The 24468-nt window shown below is 39.0% G+C and overlaps 1 protein-coding gene across 27 annotated transcripts in view; it reads right to left on the bottom strand.

The window, feature by feature from the left end:
* The window catches only part of ABI3BP (ABI family member 3 binding protein), a 241219-nt gene that overhangs the window by 144129 nt on the left and 72622 nt on the right, over nucleotides 1–24468 (bottom strand). For all 27 annotated transcript variants that reach the window (XM_064495971.1, XM_064495880.1, XM_064495924.1 and 24 more), the window contains exons 3-4: nucleotides 13569–13637; nucleotides 8087–8219 (exon numbers count right to left, since the gene is read on the bottom strand). In XM_064495971.1, coding sequence (XP_064352041.1) covers nucleotides 8087–8219; nucleotides 13569–13637 — 202 coding nt within the window. The remainder of the gene's footprint in view (nucleotides 1–8086; nucleotides 8220–13568; nucleotides 13638–24468) is intronic.

Below are 24468 nucleotides of genomic sequence, written 5' to 3'. Positions count from 1 at the left end.
CCTCTGGAAAGCCTGCCTAGCAATTTGGATTTTAGAAACAAGAGCATCTCATATCCTAATTAAGTGGTAAAGAACTGCTGAGGTTAGTGCTTGGTTCAACTGATAGTAGTCTGTGCTCAGATCTCCCCAATAGTTTCAAAATTAACAATAATTGTTGTAACTTAAAAATCCATGGTTTCTCATGGTAATAGAGAAGGCAGAGAATGGCTTGACTTGGATATTTGCCAGCTGCAAGCTAGTAGCACAACCTCCATGAAGTCTCTCCACCCACTTATGCATCAGTTTTCTACTCTGAAAAACAGGGGGGTGGATTAGACAATCTTTGAATCTTTTGCTTCTAAAATTTTATTCTAGCTACATATGAGGCATTCTATTCTAATAAAACACAGAGGCAGAACACAGGCTAGAAACCCCATAAATAAAATATATGATGTAACTGGCACTGAATTATACCAAGTGGAGACAGTGAATAATGTCAAAAGAAATTGAGTCTTTCACAAACTAGCCTGGATAGATGCACACAGTTGGCCATCTTTGGGACTTTGTCTAGTTTTTTCAGTATTTTTTTTATTTCTATGTGATTAATTACTATATTTCCTAAAACAGATTCCACACACACATTTTTCTGCTCTCTTCATGTCAAAGGACACTTCCTGCTGCCCCTGTTGTCCGTATCCTCGCTTCTTGCCTTACTGAGACTGTGACTGCTGACAAGTTCAATCCCCACTTCCTTCCTCTCAAAGACTCTCTCTCCCCCTTCACTCTCCCCATGCGCCTCTCCGATTCCAGGGTTCTTCCTTCTTCTAAAAAATAAGTGTCTTGGTAATTTTATTCCATTTTCTTATTCCATCCACTCTTGCATCCTTTCTCTCAATTCTTCGACAAGTCTTCTCTGACTCAAAATGCTGTTTAAATGTTTTCCATTATATCAAAGCAAAAGTAAAATTAATACTTCTTATCCCTGCCTTTATCTTTTAAAACACAATTTCTCAAAAGTCATCTCCTTTCTTCCCTTTTCTTCCCACCCATAATGCCTATATTTCTTTGCAGTCTAGTGTCTGACCTGTTAGTAGAGGAAAACCTCATGATCAAATCCAGTGATTTAATCATCCAAGAATTTCATAACTACCTTAAAATCGACCCATCTTTCCCAAATCTCTTCCTATTCCTGTTGATGTCACGTTCCTCCTCCCCCGGTCCAATCAGTTTGCAAGTGCAGTCCCGCTTCCCCGGATGAAACCCCCGTGCTCAGCCGTCCTCCACTCCGAAGCAGCACTCAAGGGCCCAGTTCAGGTCTGTACTATCTCTGGACTCTTGTAATAACTTTCACACCAGTAAAACCATTTCCCCAAATCTCTATCACCCACTGCTGGCTGGTTTAAGCTCAACAAAAGAAAGAAGTTTCTAGAGATTTTAACGCTATCTAAAACGGAATCGCTCGTCTGAAGTGGCAATTATCACAGAAGGTAACTAATATCAAAACCATCAAGAAGTCTAGCAGCAAATGGCCCCACTTCCATAGTGTTCACGCTATATTAGCATAGCTTCATTTTACATGTGTCATCTCATTTAATTCTGACACCCCTATGAAACACTACTATTATTATCCTCATTTTACAGATGAGAAAACCAAGGCTTAAAGCATTTCAGTCACCTGTCCAAGGACACTCGGCTAATAGAGTAGAAGTTTGAACTTGGGTCAGTCTGACAAGAATTTACACCCCGAGCATTCATGCTGTGTTACCACCCCTGGAGGTGGTCACTGTGGCCTCCGGACAAGAGATGCTGCAGAGAATGTTCAAGGGTTGAATGGACAGGCTAGATTTTTTTCAAGGCTCGTTCTTGACATTTCACTTGCTTGTTCATTTATGCACGTTTAGACCTACTGTTATAACATGTGATGCTAGGTTGTGTGTGTGATGGAAGACAAGTAAGACACCAGGCATGACTTCAAAAATGAGCTCACAGGATGGGGAGTTGGGGAGGCAGATGCACATGTGAATATGACTAAAGAAGGCAGGATGAAAAGGAGAGAGTGCCGAGGGTGTCTGGGTTTGGCACCCTGCAGCCCGAACTTGTAAACTAGACAGGCTGCGTTGTAAATCCCATCCCCATGGGATGACTTAAAGCAGGACTTTCTACCCAGATGCAGGGAAAGAAGAGTAGGCCAGATGTAAACCTCATCTCAGGAGCATGACTCACATATTCCTTGAGATAGATTCTTGGAGAGACTCTATGATTTCTTTTACCAGGCAGTGGGGAGCTGGTAGAGATTCTTCAACAGGTAAATAAAGTTAAGCAGCGGTGAAGGAAGGCTGATTTATCAGCAGTGGAAGAATTAGAGGAAAACAGGAGGGAGGAATCTCAGTATGCTATAGTCCAGATATAGGATGACAAAGGAGTGAATTACAGAAGAAATAGAACGAAGGGGGGAAAAAATGGAAAAGATCAAAGTTCTATTTCTATGAAACAGTTGACAAGACTCTTTATGCAAGGAAAGTGTAAATAAAAATCAGTTTTCACACTTGAGAAGAGGGAAGTTAAAGTGATGAAAAAGGAGTTCTGGTAGTAGTACTGAAAACATGCATTTAGCTTGAGTGTGAGGTGCTGAACACTGTTACCTGGTCATTCTAAAGAAAATATTCCACAGACAACTAAAAATACACTCTCAGAACTTTGGAAACGGGTCAAGGCCAGAGGTTCAGCATTGTAAGTCATTTCCATCTTCAACACCCCTACTACTCCCCATAGAAGAGCAACATCAGACATTCCTGGGAGCTCTTAGAAATGTACAATCTTAGGCTCTTCCTCGGGCCTAAGAATCAGAACCTGCATTTTAACAGCATCCCCCCAATTTGCAAGCACATCAAAGTCTGAGAATCATTGTTCTACACAGAGGTGATAGTTAAAGACATGGCTTATAGGTAAGGGAAGATCTCTACTCCACATCTGAGATGGGATAACAAGTAAGCAAAAGAGAAGAGGAAGAGGGTAAGAGAAAAATCTAAAAATTTCAACGAAAGAAAGAGTTTAGGACTGGGAGGATGGCCAAACATTCCGTAAAAGAGGTTTAAAAGGTTAAGAACTGAGAAAACTCTCCTGGATCCAGCAATTGATCACCAAGAGAAATTTCAGCGGAAAGGTACAAAGAGGATGGAAACCAGTGAAAGGGAATGAAGACTGTCTGGACTATACAGAAATCAAGACTATGAGAGCAGATCAGTCTGAGAAGCTTCAGGATTAAGACAAGAGAGTGCAAAGCAGCATGGAAGCTATAACAGGGTCAACAGAAGATGCTGTTTGGGGTAGGGACATCTTGAGCATGTCTGACAGCCAGAGGCAGGGCATCAGTATCAGAGAAGAGGCAAATGTGAAAAGGCAAAGTCTTACAGAATGTGGAAGGGGTGGGATGATGAGCAGTGTCTGAAGTCGGAAATGTGCTCTGGGGTGGAGGTGGGTATAGCTCAGTGGTAGAGTACACGCTTGCCATGCACTAGGTCCTGGGTTCAATCCCTGGTACCTCTGTTAAAAAATAACCAAATAAGCCTAATTACCCCCCCAAAAAAGGAATATTCCTTGGTAAGAACAGAAGAGAGGTAAAGATAAATCTGGGATGAAAGAATGAGCTGATGGCAGATAGCCTAAATTTCTTCAGTGTTGCAGAAGCAGGATGGGTTGGGACATGAAAAGAAACGTAAACAGTACCTGGCTTGGAATTACTGATGTGAAAATGGAGAAGTAGAAGATAAAGATACTGATATGAGTAATTCTCAAGGGCAAAAACTATATAACTCTGGGCCTCAATACTATGGGAGATGAAAAATAAAAAGTGAATGAAGTTTCAAATTAGGGAGAGTGCAAGCATTACAGTACCCCACAAAGTAATAAGACAAGGGAACTGATACCACCAAAAAAGTATGAGTTCAACTTCGTCACAAGTTTGGATTAATGGTAAGACATAAACGTAAAAATGCTGACAAGTCACTACTTTTTATTCAGCATGCATTTACTGAAGTCCTACTACGCGCTAGCTGCTGGCCCGGGGACTGGGGAGATAACAGTGATTAAGATACACATGGTCCCTTGTCTTCATGGAGCTTCAAATTTACACAGCAAGACAAACGGGCAGCAAGGGGCTGGGCCCAATCAAGTGAGATTCCCAGACGATGAAAAGATTTGCTTCTTAAAAAAACTTGGGATAAAGAAAAGGAAAGCCAGAGTCAGCTCTGGACCAGCCAAAAAGGAGGACCTTCATTCTACTTTAAAAGCAAGTAAGTGCAACGTCAAAGTATTAGAAAACGCGAAAATGATTTCTAAACGCATCGTAAAGCTTAGTAAGTTGGCAAAGGAGTGAGAACTAAAGCAACCTTGAACACTTTAACAAGTTGGAAACAGGGGAAGGAAAAAATATGCTATTAATGGTGAAATAAACTGAGGTTTTGCTCTTCATCTGGGCCAATTTGGAGAGCTTTCTTTTGACCTTAGATATATTGGGGACAAACACATACGTTCTTCCTTTCAAAGCCCATTAAGAATAAAAACTGTCAGTGAAGTACATCTTTTCGCCAATGTGAACTCCAAAAAGGATCTAAAAACATGGGCAACCCATGGGCACCCTATGGAAATAGGAATGGAAATGTACCACAAAGGATAAAGTGACATTTCATTAATGTTTCTAAGCTTAAAGCAAATACAACAGAAAACAGAAATTTTCTCATTGGAAACTCACTACACAAGAGCTTTGATATATAAAGTCAAAACTCAAAGTATAATGTAAAAACTTTCCCAGTAAATTATTTACATTTGCATAGGATATATGAAGCTATATGAACCAATGTGAAATGATTTTCATTTAAAGAAATCAGACTTTACACATGGTGCCAAATATTAGAGTTAAATGAGTTAAAATGACACTGGGTGGTGTTTCTGTACCCAGCCAAGGGCATTCGGATTCCCATGGTTTTGTCAGAATTTGTTTCTGAAGAAAAACTTGAGCTGTATTAATTTTCCAGTTTTCAAGAAGGAATCATTCCCTCTAACTATTATTGCTTTTTCTAACCTCCTGGAGGAGTCTGAATTCTAGAAGAATCATCTGCATAATCATGTAAGTGTGGATTTCTCTAGGTCTGCATCTCATTACACTAATTGAGAATTGTTCTGGTTGGATTTATTTGGGTGTTTATCATGTGTACTGTATTTCCAGAGCTTTTAAATAAGGACTACTATTTTTTTCCCTCAAATACCACAAAGACTTTAAAATGTCAGCTCTTTATTAACTATGCTAATTAGGGAGAAAGGAGGTCATGGGTAAATGAAACTCACAAGCACTCTAAATGCTTTGTGTCATTACCATTTAATTCTCCCCATGTACGCGTGTCCTAACATTTCCCTATTGCTGTCAAAGATTCTCCTACTCACTCAGATATGGAAGCTGGTAAGCATCTTGACATGTAACTATTGAATCGTTTAAAGAAAACTTTATTCTAGGTGGAATTATTGTTTTTAAATATATTGTGATTTGACACGCACGAGTCCATCTATCTGATGAGAAGAACTGAGCCAGAGTGTATGGGCAACGGTGGGGAGGGCCGGTACACCCATGGTCTGAGTATCTGGGGCCTTCAAGTCAATTGCCTTGGATAAAATTGTAGCTGCACCAGGCCATCTGTTCCTCTACCTTTTCCACATGCATTATCTCTTTGTGCTGTCAGACCAGAGCAACATCTACCAATTAGAGTAAGTTCTTTCATGAAGAGGCCAGCAGGACCAAGTGAAACTGAAGGAAAGACTTGATAGGGGAAGAAATCATATCCAAATTACGCTATACGAATTTGCAAGTGGATATATCAAGCAAGTAACCATTAACATTAGCTACATTTGTTACAAGGGTATCAAATCTCCTTTCATCCTTTCTTCTTTCCTTCCCTCCCACCCACCCATTCTTTCCCTTTTTTCCTTTTTTCTTTTTAATAAGAGACTTAAATAAAAATGAAGAGGAAAAAGAAAGCAACCCATAAATGTTTGTTTTCTCAGCACTGGCACCCTGGAACAATCCACTAGAAACTGGAGTTATCACAAGAAAGCAAGTTCTTTCAAGAATCCATTTTCCAAACAAGTAAGTTATGGGTTTAGCAGTGGGTGAAATAAGAAATTTTTCGTATTCTTTGAAATAGCTCAAAATTATTTTTCAAAAAATTTAGTCTTGGCATATCCTCTACATGTCTTTTTTCCAAGAATTTCTTCCTTCAGAACCATGGGCATATGAAGGAAATTTTAATTTTTTTCCTTTCTCAGTTTAGATTTCCTAATCAAAGTCACATGAAAGGTACTTCTGAGAACTTGTAAACATTTTTAAAGCTCTTTCTTTTCCATCCAACTTACACAAATAAAAATAAAGCACTACAAAAAAGATATATGGCCCAAAAGTACATGAAAAAATTTTCAATTTCTTTAGTATAAGGGAAATGCATATTAAAATGGTAATGAGAAATGACTGCACTAGAATAGCTAAAATGAAAAATGTTGATGACATGAAATGTTGTTAAGGATGTGGAGCAATCAGAATTCTCATGCACTGCTTGTGGGAATTTAAATGAAAAAAGTAGGCCAAAAAAAAAAAACAAAACCAAATACACATCTTCCCTGTGACATAGCAATTCTACTTTCTAGGTATTTATCTAAAAGAAATTAAAAGATATGTCCACAAGAGTCTTATACAATAATATTTATAGAATTCAGGTGTCCACCAGCAAGAAAATGGACCAATACATTCTGAAATAGTCCCATAATAGAATACTACACAGGAATGAAAAAGGGGACTAACTATTGATACTTGCAACATCATGAATGAATCTCAAAAACATGCTGAATAAATAAGACAGACACAAAAAGAGAACATAGTCTATGATTCTATTTATATGGAATTCTAGAGTAGACAAACCCTCTAGTGCTTTCTGGGGTGATGAAAGTGTTCTATTTCTTGATAGGGTATAGAGTAAATAATTATACACCTTGTTTTTTTGTAAGTGATTAAACTGGATACCTAAGATCTGTGCATTTGACTGGGTTTAAATTATATCTCAATAACAAGTCTTTCATTTAAGAAGGGAAGGAAACAATTTTTTTTAAATTTAAAAATCACTTTGAATACTTAAAATAAAAAACTTTTTGAATAAAAATGCTTTGGTTGAAGATTGAACTTCTTGAATGTCAGATACAAAGTTTTGAATTTTGAAGCTCATGTAGTAAATATTTATGACAAGCAAGTATCATTTCATACCCAATTTAGAATCATGGGTCATTTAGCACAGCGCCCAGCACATAGACAATACCAACTACCTGTGTTGGATGGATGAATGGCAGTAAATTTAAAGTATATTTAGACTTTTCTTATTTTGTTCTGCCAAAGAAGATGGTAGCTTCATTTCCAACTGTATTTTCGCTGTACTTACATTTCTCCTGTGTGTGTCTCTCTGGTTTTCTAAGCCAGTGATTCCTAAACTTAGGTGGGGATCAGAATCAATTGGAGGGCTTATTAAAACACAAATGACTTGGCCCCACCCTCGGAGTCTCTGATTCAGTGGGAATTTCCATTTTTGACAAGTTCCCAAGTGATGGTGATGCTGATGCTGCTCTGTTTCGGGATCACACTCAGAGAACTACTGTTTTTAGCTCTTCTTCAATTGTCAAATCAAAGATACAGCCTTTGCAAACCCAAGATCAACTTTTGCAACTTTTAGCAGCCTCTCCTAATCGCTTTCAACCTCATCCTCTGAGCTTTTATTGCACTTACCTCTGATAGCTCCGCTTGCTAGTTGGCTTATTTTCCCTTCTAGTTTATTCTTTGGAAACGAAAAATACTTGCATGTGTTTTCTATTCAGGTAGATGATAACTCCCGGAATGGTAGGGGCCCTGACTAATGAACTCAGGCCCCTCACACCTAGAACAGGCTCCACAGCCAATCGGTGATCTGTAAATACTGATGCCCCCAGTATTTACACATTCTTCTAAAGCATATGCAGATCCTATTGAAAACAAGTGCCAATTTTCAGATGCAAAACAAAACCCTCCATTATGGTGCATTACCTGTCATTGGGACATTGACTTGGCAACGTCCAGTCGTGGTTAGGGTTGATGAGGAAGCCCCAGGACAGGAAGACTGAGCTCGGTGTCAGGGTGCCAACCACCAGCTGGAGAGGCTTGCGAGACCGTGCTTTCCCTGTGGAGGTAACGGACAGGTTAATTCTGGTAATATTTTCTATATTTTCATGATTTGGGTAAAATGCATAAAGATGATTTAGCAAGATGATGAAGAATGTGAAAGCACTAAGTTCCTTTCGTACAGTGCATAAATATCGCTAATGTTTTGCCCATGAATTTAAGCATGAATCAGAAGAAATATTTTTTGAGATTTATGTGTGTCTGTGTGTGTGTGTAAGCGTGTAAACTATATCCATTCCTACCTTTTATTTTCTTGTGGGTCAGGGATGAATACAAAGTGGAATAAATTAAACACACATACATATACATATCAGTATATACACACTCACTTTTTGTCTTTTATAGTCAAAATAAAATTATGCTTATTTGTTTAGGACTATGAATTAGTGTGAAATAACATCTTAGAATAAAAGAAAGCTTCCATCTAGGTTGTAGGTCATATATATAATATTTAAACCTATTTGGAAGTGTAAAATCCCTCATCAGGTCATTGCAATAGCTTTTTTTCTTTTTAAAGCAGTGAGTATCTAAACCCAGAAGGTGCACGTATTTTTAATAATGTCAGAAGAGTAGAAACAATACAGGAAGCACAGTTGTTCTGATGAGACTAACTGGATTTGGGCAATGCCAAGAGTGATGCTGATAATTCACTATAGATTCTTTTCAGGTATACAGAAGGGCAGACAGTTGCATTTTCAGAAATATTTGAAACTACAGGAATGAGAGGACAGTGAAAAAGAAGAGGGAAGATCCTCATCATGGAAAATAACACTGGCTCAAAAAAAAGTTTTTAGGGTAAATAAAAATCCAATATGATTAATTAATTTAAAATCCAATAAAAAACTACATAGAACTAACATACACTATATATGCTTTGTATTTCCATTGATTCCCCCTGTCATTTCATGAGACTATGTATGTTGCATTTGCTGTAAGAAGAACTTGTGTTATCTCCATCTACTGCAGTAAGAGCCAAACAGTAAGAAGGCCTGTGGCCTTTATAAAGTAGGTGGGAGCTTGTGGACCTCAGGGAACGTTATCTAAACCCAACGCCCTGGAAAACCGTGCCATGCTTATTGCTTCTGTTAGGTGTAAGTTGTACAAATTGCTACTCCTGTAGAAAAGCCCTCTGTGACAATGATATACATAACCTGGTGGTGGCAAGTTACTTCATTGTGACATAGATGAATTTTTAAAAGATATTTAAAATAATTTTCAAGCCTGGTTGTTGACCAGTTGGTTGCAAACATGAAATTTACTTCTCCGTAAATTTTTCCAGCTCCACTTGTAATAGTACTTCATGTGATTGGTATTCAGCGGGTTTAAGTCTGGCCCCCAAGGACAGTAGATTAGAATCTGAGGTGAGGGTAGGGGGCACGTGTAGTTTGAAAAAGCCCTGTGGTGATTCTGATATGGTTTTTTCTGCCCCTGAGTTGATTTTCACTAGTGCAATGCAACTGTCTCATTTTATAGATGAAAAACAAGGCCCAGAATAGTTTCAAGGGCATTCAATGTCACACTGAGAGCAAAATCAAGACCTGAATCCAGGTCTCCTGAATTGTAACCTGGTTTTCTTTTTGCTACATCGCTGGCTTAGCTAAAAATGGATAAAGATAATGCCACTTAGAGAAAAGATTTATTTTTCGTTCCCAAGGGGAACCCAAGGTCTACATGACCATCAAATAGTTATTTCACAATGTTTGGATCTTAATGTGAAAATGATTAAATAATTAAAATTTACACGGCAAACACAAATATAAAATGAATGGAAGCTAATCCATTACTCATTACATCACTCAATTGCAGATTACAAAAACAAAAATGATATCCATTGCCTGAAAGGAAAGGTGGGGTATTACATCCTGAGCAAGATGAAACAATTTCCTGACTCGGTCATCACATAGTGAAAAATAATCACTGAGGCCAGTGTCATTGAAGCCCCCAAGTGAAGTGAAATGAAGTTATAAACTGCTGCTAAGATACAATGACTCTCTTGACTTTCCTTACTTGTTTTTGTATATTTGTTTTATGATCACATTAAAAAAAAAAAAAGTTTAGTGACTATGAAGCCAGAATTTCACAGAACCATACACATGCTTCCTGACTTTATTGCTAAATATTTTGAAATCAAAATATTGAGAGTCCATTTTTTTTAACATGTATGGAAAGCTGCCTGGATAACTATCATTAGTAAGTTGTAAGTACTGATTGAAATTTCCCTTGCACTATGGGATAATCTAAGAGGCCTAGAAAAGGAATCTGTATTCCTCAAAACACTCGAACATTTACTGCTTCTCTAAAAAGTGGAAACCCACAGAAGGAGAAAAGGGAACTGTGGCAAATGACTTCTGGTAGCCAGGCATGGCTGATACGTCTAGGAGACAGACACATAGCTGCGAAGGGTTCCTTTGCTCAGTGTATTTGAATATCTGTATGCTCCCCCCACATTTCTCATCCATTAAAGAAAGATCACAAACAAAAAAGATCCCTTTTTTCTGCGTGACGTCCAGTGTACCATAAAAGATAAATATGATTAGGAAATAATTATTTGGAGAACAGTTCCCATTAGAACATGAAAAAGCAAAGCAAAGCATTGGAATCAACTCTATCTACAGAGCTAGAAGGATGTGGCATCAGAGTGAAAAGCATATTCAAATGAAAAAGAATATGAAAAGGAATATATGTATGTATACGTATGACTGAAACATTTTGCTGTACACAGAAATCTTTTTAATTAGTAATTTATATTTTAATAAAATACGGTTTTGATGCCAAGAGTAGCAAGTAAAATTGGTTTGTGGTTTTGTTTTGTGTCATCTGTGTCACGTTCTGATATCAGAATCAAATTACCTTCACAAAATACGGATTTTCTTCTATTCTTGATTCTCTGAACTATTTGTAACTTTTGTAGTTAGCTGTTCCTTTGCTTGCATAGTCCATATGTGATTTTTATAAGTAATTCTTGAAAAACTTTATATTCTTCCTTGCTTATTTTCCTTTGTTTTAGCTGCTGGAGATATGTCTCAAGAACTCATATTTTTCCAGAAAGTAGTCAACTTCTTGAATATTCTAATGTATTTGCAGGTATGTATGGTGATTTTTTTTAATTGAGGTTTCACTTTTGAGATAATATTAACATTGGTATAGATGATGTATACAGATGCATTTAATGTGAAACATAGTAAAATAAGAAATTAATCCAAATGCATATTGATGAATCACAAGTTAATCAAGGTTAAACATTGGGTTGGGATAGGGTGACAACTGGGGGTGGCCACATCAAATAAGGGCAATGATCCCAGATTAACTGCCTTTGCTCTAACATGTTCTGGACTTTTTTCCTTTATTGAAGTATATAGTCAGTTTATAATGTTGAGTCAATTTCTGGTGTACAGCATAATGTTTCAGTCATACATGAACATACATATATTTGTTTTCATATTCTTTTTCACTGTAAGTTACTACAAGATGTTAAATATAGTTCCCTGTGCTATATACAGTATGAACTTGTTGTTTATCTATTTTATATATACTAGTTAGTATCTGCAAATCTCCAACTCCCAATTTATCCCTTCCCACCTCCTTCCCCTCTCCCTGGTAAACATAAGTTTGTTTTCTATGTCTGTGAGTCTAGCTCTGTTTTGCTTATATTCATTTTTGTAGGTGGATGTAAAATAATAAGAAATACATCTATCTGACCTGGCATCTGACAAAGGGCTCCTAAATTCCTTGGAATTTCCTTGTACACCAGAAGTTGACACCACATTGTAAACTGACTATAGTTTAATCTTTAAAAGGGGAAAAAAAAAGCATATTCACAGCTCTATTGGTCCTTCCTAATGTCAAGGGCTTGCTTATTTGACCTGAGAAGAAATTTAAGCAGTAAAATTGGTACAACATAGGATTTTTTTTTTAATTGAAGTACAGCCAGTTACAATGGGTCAATTTCTGGTGTACAGCACAAAGTCCCAATTATGCATATACATACATACATTTTCATATTCATTTTTATTAAAGGTTATTATAAGATATTGAATATAGTTCAATATGTGCAATATAGAAGAAGTTTTTAATCTATTTTTATATATAGTGGCTAACATTTACAAATCTCACCTCCCAAACTTATACAACATAGGATTTCAGTCTTCCTTAAGTATAAACATTTCCGTATGACTAATTTATACACACAATATCCTCTTTCCTATTTCAAGTCTTCTCAGCCCTGGGAAGATGGGTGTTGTGCTGCTGTTTTACGAAAGAGTCTTTTTTTGTTTGTTTGTTTGACTAAATACAAGAAATTTAGAAGGATGAAGAGTAAATAAAATCTAAGTTCCCACCCATTTAACACATATGTAAATAAGTTATGCTTTTGAAATGTTCACAGTTCCTTCAGCAAAGTTTAGACATCAAATTTTGTCCCAAAAGTCTGAAAGTGTTCACACTTCGCAAAACAGAGGCAGGCCAATGGGAGGGAACTCTACACGAGCACTGGCTATGGGCCAGGCCTGTCCTGCATGTCGCACGTCCCTGAACTTGTCCTCACCGAGACCCTACTGTGCAGCAGACTGGAGAGCAGAGGGGTTCCGTAACTTGCCTGATCTCCTGCAGTTTGTACGTGGTGGTGCCAGGATAAATCCTAGGAGCCCCTACCACCAGGTTATGCTGCTCCCCAGGCAGGGTCATCCATTGACAGGGGGCCTGCTGGACGCTGTGCATCTTCCCATCTACATCCCTAAGGCATCCCCAAGGCACTTGGGCTCCATGGATAGCAGAGACGAAAAGGCATGGTCTATATATAGTAACATGTCATCGGCATATAATGACACTTTTACCTCTTCTTTTCCAATTTTGATCCCTTTTATTTCCTTTTCTTGCCTGACTGCTGTGGCTAGGACTTCCAGGACTATGTTGAATAGGAGTGGTGATAGTGGGCATCCTTGTCTTGTCCCAGATTTTAGTGGGAAGCTTTTGAGTTTTTCACCGTTGAGTACTATGCTGGCTGTAGGTTTGTCATATACAGCTTTTATTATGTTGAGATATGTTCCCTCTATACCCACTTTGGCGAGAGTTTTTATCATAAATGGGTGTTGAATTTTATCAAATGCTTTTTCTGCATCGATTGAGATGATCATGTGGTTTTTGTCCTTTCTCTTGTTGATGTGATGTATTACACTGATTGATTTGCGTACGCTGAACCACCCTTGTGTCCCTGGGATGAACCCCACTTGGTCATGATGTATCATCTTTTTTATATGTTGTTGGATTCTATTTGCTAATATTTTGGTGAGGATTTTGAAAAGGCATGGTCTAAAGATAATAATAATTAAAAAATCAAACAAAAAAATACCTGAGCATGACTTCTTTTGACTGGGGGGAGGAGCAGGTCGCACGACAATCAGATATTTCGGCTCCGCATCTGGAAACAATAAGCATATTATTTATCAGTGAGATTCTCTGAGAACGAGCAGCATTCAGGACAGCACACCCGTTGCTGACTCAATGTTCCCCAGCTTTAGTCATCGTACCCACAGCACCATTGGGTGAGAGGGCCCAGGAATTCCAAAAGTTCACCCTTCTTGGGATAGTTTCAGCCATTGGGTTTTTTAAAAGAAAATTAAATCCAGATTTTCAAAACCCAGTGGTCAGGACTGGGAGAGAGGTCATAAAAAGTATCAAGCCAGACACAGATTTCATGCCACAGTTTCATCAATCCTTTTCTTAGCAAAGAGATTTTTTTGAAAAATCAGCTCATATCTCTTCTGTTACCCTATTCCTCACGCAGGGTCAGCCTGGTGCTTCAAAATCAGGGAAAATCCTACTTGCTCAGGACACATGGGTGTCATCTGGTGTATGATTTAAAATCACTCACTTTCTTGGGGATCTGAATATTTATAATGTCCTATTTTTATCCTGTTTGCATAATTTTTTACCCCGTTACCATATCCAACCAATCATTTTCATAAACAATTTTTAGACAAAGTCACAAGTTGATCTAATTTTCACCCAAGATATACCAATTGAAAATATAAAATCTCTTTTAAAAATATTTAGCTTTTAAAGAAAATATTTAAACAACCAATATGTGCTAATTCAATCAAGGGCTAATAATTTCTTGGAGAATTTTGTAATTGATGTTTTCAAGATGAATGGTTGATTTAAATACACAGTATATATGTAAGCCAAAGACATTTTGGACATACAAAATAACATTGTATAAACAGTTCCACAGGATTAATCAATTGGTTGATGGGTATTATCTACAATATTTCTACAGTAACTTTGGATCCTGAACCTTATTCTACACCAAACTTCATTTGGATGCTGGAGTCAATCAGAGTTCACTTCTACTTGTCCAGGCAGATCTCATATCTTTGTTTTGTTTTTATTCAAATGTCTCCCCTCTCCCCCTTTCCCAAGATGTGCTTGGAACAGAGGCCTTCTCTGCCCAAGGCTTTGCAGGGCTGACTTCATTCTCAGAGACAACCTGGCAATTCCACCACGTTTAATGACTCGAGCCTTTGTCTTTTTCCTGGACACCCCACAGAGCCCTATTTGCTATAATCGCCACAGCAATTACCACTGCAAAAGGTAAACCAGGTAACCTCTTGAACTGACCTCAGAGCTTTGCTCATTTATCGTATTGGTGCCTAATGACCGCAACACAGATCAAGGAACGTTCACCGTGTTTCAGTCTCACCTGTTTGAAAGCCTGTCTTGCTTAGCAGAGGTTATATAAGGAAAGCTCAACCTAAGTCAAGTTGTCTAGTAGGAATACAATAACATTTTTGGATTTTATTTGGGATATGGAACAATATAGGTATTAAGAAACTACCGTGTACTGAGTATTCTCCACATGCCAAATACTCGTTCAACACTTTGTATTCATCACTTATCACTCCTCATGGCAATCCTACCTGACAAGTACTATTCTTACCCCAACTTACAGACTCAGTCTCTGAGACAGAGGCAGCCTTACGGACAACATGTACAGTCACATAGGACCCCATGCTCAGAAGGGTTCCATGCTTGGTTGAATAGCCTGCTGTCACCATCTTGAAGTTCTTAACACTTTTATCTTTGAATCTGTGTTTTGCAAGGGCCATCCAACGGGTCATGAGTGTGAGCATGTCTGTACTTCCTTCCATCCACGTGTAGCATTCAAGGTGCCCACTAGCATAGCATTCCAAAGGGCCCATGATGTGTGGGAGTCCAGTAAGACTCAGAAGCCGAGTACGGTAAGCATATTGCATTGATGACTGAGTACAAGCCTGGGGAGGGGACACCAACAGCCCTGTGAGGCCACACTTTCCATTAGAACCAGAACTTGCTTCAGATGCAGAAAGAAGACAATGGCATTTTAAGCAACAAAAATGACCAAGAATTCTATCACATCCTTTCTTATTCAAATTTCTTCCCTGTGTTAGCCAGCCACTTACACTGAAAATTATGACCCAAAGGGAAAAGGGAAAGTTAGAGCAACACCCGATTCCTTCTTTTCAGTTCTCTCTCACTCACAAGCAGAGTATTAGTAGGATGCGCATGTATCAAAAAAGTTCAGTTTTGTGCCTTTCCGCTGGTGTGGCTAGAATAAAGTACGTAGGCACATATGAACTGCAAAATGCAAACTATGTAATTTCAGTTTTGTTGCTTAGGAGTTAAAGGCTCTTATAGTTGCATTTAAAACAGGCATTGCACAAAAGATAATGGTAATATTTATACTAATAATTTAAAGTCCTGATTTTTCTTTACTTAAATGACATTATATAGCAAATAAAATAGCACCATGATGAGTTGAGAAAAAGTGGGAGAAAGGAAAAAACTTTATATTTCAGTACATTTAATGACATCTTTCCCCTTGTTTTTGAACCACAGACCCTGTGTTTTTATTTCACTGCAAATTATGTAGCTATCTTAATCTTGTCCCCAAAATGCCCTTTTTAATAAGTCTTTGGAATTCACTTCTAGAAAACAAAGCTAAATCCCCATTTTTCTAAAATTGTTCCCACTGTGGCAGTGGCTCAGGGCTAGCCTTTCATTTCCCTCCTTGATACACATTGATTCAACTATGCCTTGGTTGTTTAAAAAGTCCTGAAAATCTAGAAAAATAACCCATATAGAAGCCAAAGATAGTGCCATGATCCAAGACATACGGTTATATGAGCAATTTTAAAGTAATTTTTGTTAATAATTGCAGTCATTTCACATAAAGTATAGGCTATTACAACCAATTACAAATTGGAACAGACGTCAGGACTTGGGTGCATATGCTGGCTCTCACTGCTCATTAAAAACTTCCAAATGATGCTGAAATTTTGTATTTCAGCAGCCTTTACACTCAGTTGGTAACACAGACATGGAAAAATAAAACAACTGAAAAACAGGATTTCTATTTCTGTTCTGCACTATGAAATTCTTTGAGGATTTGTAGCGGTCTGGAAATATATACACTTTAGCCTGATTATAAATGTTGGCAACACATGCCAAAATCTACTACTTCTTTATTTAGAAAATGTGTATTATTAAGAAAACTTATATAGAATGCAATTACCTTAACAAACTTTCCATTCCTGACAGTTAAGCCTATACAATGTTGCACACTAAGTACATCTGATTTGCTTCATATCTTAAATGCCCTATGGTGGAGGACAGGGACAACATCCTGCTTAAGGAAAGGTGCTACCGAAATCCTTTATAAAGTCCTAGATTTTTTTTTGTAATGCAAATAATCCTCCCATAATCACTTTGCTCAATAAATCCTAATTCTCACATTTTTATTAGGGGACATCTGCACTGCAAGCCGCACTGCTTTAGGATGCTGTCATTCTAGGGAGGGTTTTTTTTTTTTCCTGCCGTGCAAGTTTCCACAAAACCACCATCCAACAAGCCAGGATGATCCAAAAGGAAATCAGGTAAGGGGCTTGAAAAAACAAAATAATTTATTTTACCTCTGCCATTTTTTAAATAATTTGGTTTCATGTCAAACTAAATTTCTGGGAATAAGAGCATGGATTCTGGAGCCTGCAATCAAATCCACTCAGCTAGTTACCAGGACGAGGAAAAGTACATAACATCAGTGCACCCGCTTTCCTCACGTGCGAAGTAGGAAAAATCAGAGTACCTGGGCTCATGGGGCTTTCAGTGATGATTAATTACAGACAGTTCTAATTCAATGGCAGCTATGATGCTGATCATGATGGGGTCTTAAAAGCAGAAGTTTGTGTCCTAAGAGCCCTGAAGACATAGTCCAAAAGGAAAATGTCCAAAACCGTTTTTTTTAAAAGCAAGCACCAAAGGTTTCAAAATGCAAAAATTCACAAAAAAAGAAAATCACACGCCATCCTGACAAAGATTCTCCCTTGACCAAACTTAAATCAGGCTCTTCTGAGCTCCTGCTCAACGAGACCCTGACTTTTGGGCTTCCACATTCATTTCCATGTGGTCCAGTTTTAGAAAGAGTCCTGCTGAGATGGTTCAGCCAGAATCCCCCATCTTCTAGACCTGACCATCAGTCAGGTTCCTCATCCTCCATCCCCTCACAGGTGATACCTGAACACCTGACCACCCTGGCCTGCCTTCAACAAGAACCTTGTTAGGTCAGTTTAGCCAGAATCCTCCCTGACCCCTGATGTTTCCTCTTAGTAATTTTCTGTCCACTCACTCCTTGGCTATAATTCCCACTTCTCCATGTTGTATTTGGAGTTGAGCCAAATCTCTCCCTGACTAAAGATCCTATACCTATTGCAAGAACCTCCTCCCCACTGAATCGTCTTCCTTGCCATCTTTAACAAGTGTCACTGAATAATTTTTCTTTAACAATACATGCTCACAAATATTAATGCAAAAAATCCTATAAAATATACTGACAAGCTGATTCTGGCAGCATAATACAATAATACATTATGGCCAAGTGTAGTTTATTGTACATAATAAACACATTATGCACAATATGTAACATAAAGAGGGAGAGAAAAAAATCAGTGCCAATTTCCACAAGTGCTGAAAAGGCATTTGACAAAATTTGACATCAACTCTTAATACGGAGTCAATGGAATACTTCCTTAACATGATAAAATATATCTTAAAATATCTGAACCACATCTTTTAAACGTCAAGGGCCTTACACATACATTTCTGTTGAGTAACTCTCCCTGGCTTTAACAGAATATTCAACTTTCATTTTTCTGTCCCTTTTATTACTATATACTTTAAAATGTTACACTGTGATTTTATGTTTTTAAAAATGAACCAGATTCTGCATTTTTGAATGTCTGAGACATAGATTGTTTATTTACCTAAAGAATGATGTAACCAACTATATTACATGTTCTCCTCATCCAATGATGTGGGAATAACTAAAATGAAGCAGTGGATTGGAAGTATTACTGGAATATTTACACATAAGGCCAGCTTTGCCAGAACAGTGAGTTGGAACAACGGAAAGTTCCCACATTCATGCCCCTCTTTGAGATGCCTCCTCACTTTACTGAACACGGTTGTCCTCTTCCATCTTACAGTCATTTGTTCTCAGAAAGGATCACAAAAACAACCATTTACACACAGCCTGAGCAAAGTCATGTTAATACAGTACCCCTACTCGTGACCTGTTCTATTTTAATTATGTAAGAAAAGCATCTGTCCTTTGCTAAATACACACAGGGCATCAAGTATCAAATGGAGAAGATCTTTTGGCCTAGTGCCCTCTTTTCCCTCTGTCCCTGAAACCATCAGGTACAGAGAGCCACCTTCTCCACACTCTAAAGACAGCTGGCTTGCAAATGTCTTGCTACAGATCAGACCCACGGAGGGTATGCAGGCTTTCCTCTGACAGGAGAGGGCCAGCCACCACTCTGCTCACATCACTCTGCCTTCAAGGTCTGGGTTCCTTTGGACTCAGTCAGGGAAAGCAGACACCATCTCAGACACTCAAGGCCCAGAGAGGTGTTTCAAGATCAACATGAATTTCCAGGTAACTTTGAGCCTGTTAAAGATGATGGTCCATAAACATCTTTTGTCAGTAATTAGGTTTATTTTCGATTAAAAAAAAAAGAAGCCAGATTATTTCTATTGTGATTTGGAGGTTTAAGACCATTGAGGCTTAATCCTTGGTTCATCCCCATTAAGGGGAAGAGAACTCTCCCTTCTGGGTCCCCAGTGGAGGCTGGAATCTCCTCTTGCTCTTTTGAGGGGAATGGAGTCTTAGGAATGCCGCCGGGATGGAGAATGAGACCCCTGAGCTGCCGCCATACGGACCCAGCAAGGAGAACACTGGGCACTGAGCCAGGGGCCTGTTCATAGAAGGGGTCTCCTCTGAGCAGCTGCGCTGGCGCACGCGGGGACTTGGGCCGCTTGATACGGGGGTAGAGGACCAGCCCACAACAGGGCTCAGTGCAGTGAGGTGGCCGAGAATGCAACGAAGCCGCCCTGCATGTGGAAGGTGGATGGGCCTCCAGGGGGACTGCACCAGTCACTCTGCGGAATTTTGAAAGCTGGGGGCAGTGATAGAGTCCTAAGGAAAATACATTGGGTTTTCACTGTCCAGTTGTTTTTACTAATCTATCAGGTGGGAGTTGACTGACTAGTTTTAATTTGATTTGGAGACATAAGATCAACGTACTCATGCCTGAACCCCAAATGGTAATTTGCCAATAGTCCATATAAAGCTGTTTTATGAGAAATGGCCTATGAAAAATTTGGAATACTGTACTTCATTGGTTCTAAGACATACCCATCCTCCAGCTTCTCAAATCTCTCAGATGGCTTTTACAACCAGTGGTGTGCTACCTTTGGCTGGGGGCAGTCGTGTCCTCACTGTCACTGCCTGACACCTTTCAGTAAGGTCAAGAAAGTGACAGCTTCAAAACTGGCAGAAGAGGGTCAGTGATTTGGAAGAAAACCCAGTGGAGCAGTGTTTCCAAAACACGGCATCACCACCGTTTTTGCTGGCACAGAGTGACGTGGTGGAAAAACAAGGCTCTTGATGACTCTGAGTCGAAGGGTGAGGCAGAAGGGTTGGCGTCTTGAAGTCAAGAGTACTTAGCAATGATTTACCTTTTCTCTTGCTTATTTTTCCTCTTAATTTTTTTTAAGTGATAGATCTCTTCCTTCCCCAAACCCCAGCGTAAACAGGAAAAAAAAAAAAATCAGACACAACTAAATGGAAGGACATTCTATAAAATACCTAACCAGGACTCCTCTAAACTGTTAAGATCATCAAAAACAAGGAAAGTCTGGGAAAGTAAGCCTATAGGAGCCAAAGGAGACGTGACAAAGTATGATGTGGTATCCTGGATGAGGCCCTACAACAGAAAAGGAGCTTAGAGAAAAAGGAAGAAAATCAAATAAGAACGACTAATAATGTATCGATATTGTTTCATTAGTTGTGACAAAGGTACCATATTAACATAAGATGTGAAGGGTCAGAGAAATTGGATGTGAAGTACACGAATTCTCTGTACTATACCAGCAATTTTTCTTGGATTTAAAGCTATTGTAACAAAGAATTTATTAAAAAATAAAATTACCTCTTTTTACAAAAATAATAATTATATAAAATTTATATACCTATGAGTCAAAGGAAGCTCTTTTAAGAAGTATAAACATAAGCCCTCAGGGATACAAAAGCAGTCTCATTAATCAGCAGCTTTATTCTTTCTTAGATTTATATAAAATAGTGGTGTGATTTACAGTTAAAGGTGCTTTTGATTTTGATAACATAAGGTAACTATTTTTTTTTTATTAAAAATCAATGTGGCACATCGTAAGACTCCTATTAAAGTAGAATAAAATCATCCACAAAACCTGAAAAAAAATTATCTATAGTCATGGAAACCTCACAGAAATACTATTGGTTTTTCTCTGTATCTGCAAGTGTCCACATGCCACACTTAGCTGTAATCTGACCTGAGTGGGTACAATCCAAATTTAAATATTCCCTTTAGCTTTTAACATTTGGCAGACAGCTCCCGTGCCTTATTGCGTCAACACTGAGTAATGTCTGTTTGAGAAATACCCTTGAAAAGCCTCCTTGTGTTTTAAGCTCAGGCAGCGAGTTCCACTCACACACTAGTCAGTTCTGAATTAAACAATCTCTTACGTGTGGCCACGCTGGAGGTAAGCGAACAGAGCTCCAGCCCCAGTCCCTGGCTCTGCAGCTCTGTCTTGAGAGCCTGGCCTGTACTGCCGACACTGTTCCCTGGTCCCTGAAGGGGGTCTGGAAGCAGGCAGCCTCCCGGAGAGAGAGGGGTGCAGTCTGGTGTGGAGTTAGAGGGTAGAAAGAAATGCTACTTGTCTATTCATTGCTTGAAAGATGAATATCAGCAGTTGTCAATTTCAGGAGTGTAACCAACCCAGCTCCCAACCCCTACCCATCCTCACATTCCAGAGACAAAGTAACCACTACACATTGACCAACACAACAGCAAATAGGTTTCAGCAACCAGGTACAAAGGGTTGGTATTTGAATGGCAGTCCACACCCATTCTGAAGCCTGGTTACTAGGAAATGAAAGGCTCAAATATCGTCGTTGCCTCCCTCCAAAGGGTAGGATTAACAAAACTCACCACAAAACACATCCATAATAATTAAGGAACTCTAAACTCATCACATATTAACAAGCTAGACCAGTGGCCATTGACAGTCTTGAGCAACGACATCACTGATGTCCTTTCAGGAAATTCAATGCCCCTTCTGGAAAAACACAAATGGGGCATGTTTATAGAAAACTGGGGAAATCCTGGTATCTACTTGGGCATGTGCTACATCATAGCTTTGCCAAGCTTCTTGGAAGCCAGAAGTCCAGATAGCAGACAGTAGTTACAAATAATGTCAGTACTGCTCTAAGTGTACTGTGCTTGCTAAGTTTATGAACATAAAAGTTTAGCCATTTTTAATAAGTTCTTTTTTTTTAATAGACACTGAATGTTTATTTCTAGATCCCATGGAAAATTAATGGCGTTTCAAGAGTGTTTTTGTTTTTGTTTTTTCAAAGACACCAGACATAACAGAAAAATCCATTCCTGGCAGACTCAAGAATAAAAATATTTACTACTATGAACATTAAACTAGACACTATTAATGCATAATTGTTTACAACGCTCCCCCCAAAGTGTTATTAAAACACTTTGTACAGTCAAACTATGGTTCTAAGACTGTTTCAGAACTTTTGACAAGAGATTTCAAATGAGATTTACCTATTAGAGAAAGATGAGAGCTTCAAGTTAGACAAATACTCAGTTGCTGAGATTGACGACCCCGCATGTGGTACAACTTCTTCAGGAAATAAGTAGATTACTAGCACACTGCCCTTAACTGTACATAAAACGAATGTCTACAGCAATACAAATCATCACGAACTAATAGAAGTTGTCCACCTTTTAGATTATTTCCAAGTCCTATAGGAAGACGTGGTGGGCTGAGGATCACACTGGATCTGGCCCTGACCCAGTCTGTATTTTGTTCATTTCTGTACTTTTAAACCTGTAAACATAGTAATTGCACAAGACAGATTTTCTGATAGAGTGGATGAATGTATTTCTCTATCCCTTTACTGCCTCGGGCAAGAGTAAAGGTGAAGTCTGATGTTTTTCAGGGAGAGAGGAAAAAGTAATTATGGGTCTGGGAAATCGCCGTCAGCAAAAGCAAATAATCTTTTGAAAAGCTGGTAAACTTTACTCATTGAATTAGTCTTTGACAAGCCTATTTGTAGAACTGATTTTTTTCTTCCTTTGAAGTTTTTTCTTATAAAAAGTGTGTGGGTTTGTGTGTAAGAATAATCCTTATCCTTTCAAATGAAAATAAACCACATTTTAAAGCAAATCCAACTAATTACTGTTCAGTAATTATTTTCCATTACATGTTACAAAATCAGTTGGCAAATGAACCAGTGCCTATATTGACAAAACATTGTGCTAGGGCCCAGGGCTCTGAGACAGTTCTGGCTTCTCTCAAGCCCTTAAGAGGCAGCCTGATGGCCCTAGTGCCCAGGGTAGGACAACAGTAAAGGTTAAATGGTCCATTAAAGGTGCAGCTACCCTGGACCACAGAGCAACTGCTAAGGCAAAGAAGACAGGAACATCCGCCATTGGTGGGATTCTAGAACATTCAGTCACAGACCTGCTCTGGAGGGAGCTGACAGCTCCTGTGGGTGTGTAGGTTATTAAGAGGAGCTGTTCAGAACTGATGGCAGCAGTGAGAAGCAGCCCCTCATCTCCTCACTGCTGCGAGAGCAAAGTCTCTAAATATGAAGCCAGAACTCAGCTTTGATGGGAAGAGAGGATGTGGAAAAGGAGCACGTGGAAGGAAGAGGTTCGAGAGGGGAAGAGGTTCTCCCAGAGGCTCGGCCACACTCCCTTACTCTTCACAGCTGGCCACCTGGAAGGAAAGATGTACCCTTTTTCCAAACAGAGGAGTACTTCAGATTATTTTTTCTTTTTCTTTTTCTTGGGGGGCTGGTGGTGGGGAAGGTAATTGGGTTTTATTTTATTTATTTATTTAATGGAGGTACTGGGCACTGAACCCGGGACCTTGTGATACTAAGCATGCACTCTACCACTGAGCTATGTCCACCCCTCCAGAGGAACATTTCAAAGACATTTCAATGAGGAAATGTTGCTGGCAACTTTTTCTGAGTTTGCCTTTACTCTTAGTGAGCGCTGGGGAGGCAAAGCCATTGAAAACACACACCTCGCCCAGCACTGACCACATACTTTCTGGACCCAACAAATGCAAAAATCAAAAGGTGGGATCCTCTACTTTAAAAGTAACATTAAAGATACCAAAATATAAAATTTTTCCTTTCTTTCATGGACTCGGTCTCAACCTGTCATAGTATTTTTTGGCTATTTGATGTTGTGCTAATACAGACCTTCATCTCCACTCCCCCTCATCCTGATCATAATCCTTCTCACCTGACTGCCTGGGACCCTTTCTCAACAGAGGCAGCCTCTGGATCAAAGCACCTGACCCCACATCTCACCCCCAAGGGCAAAAAAGCCAATCTCTCTTCCCCAAAGGAACCCATAGACCCCAAAGGATTCTAACCTTAGACCCAAGACAAACTGTGTACCTGAATAGGGGTGGGAAAGAAGCTGGCATTGGCCAAAGACCCACTAATGCACTGTGGCATGGCCGGGACTGCCGCCCCACATCCTGCCAGATGTCACCAAGTGGGGGTGCCCACCAGCCACTCCCCACATCCACACCCACGTGTGGCAGAAAGCAGAGGGCAGCAGTGGTTGCTAAGTTTGGGA

This window comes from Camelus dromedarius, chromosome 2 (genome assembly GCF_036321535.1).
Source record: "Camelus dromedarius isolate mCamDro1 chromosome 2, mCamDro1.pat, whole genome shotgun sequence".
Lineage (NCBI taxonomy): Eukaryota > Metazoa > Chordata > Mammalia > Artiodactyla > Camelidae > Camelus > Camelus dromedarius.
This window is presented reverse-complemented; position numbering and strand designations above follow the sequence as displayed.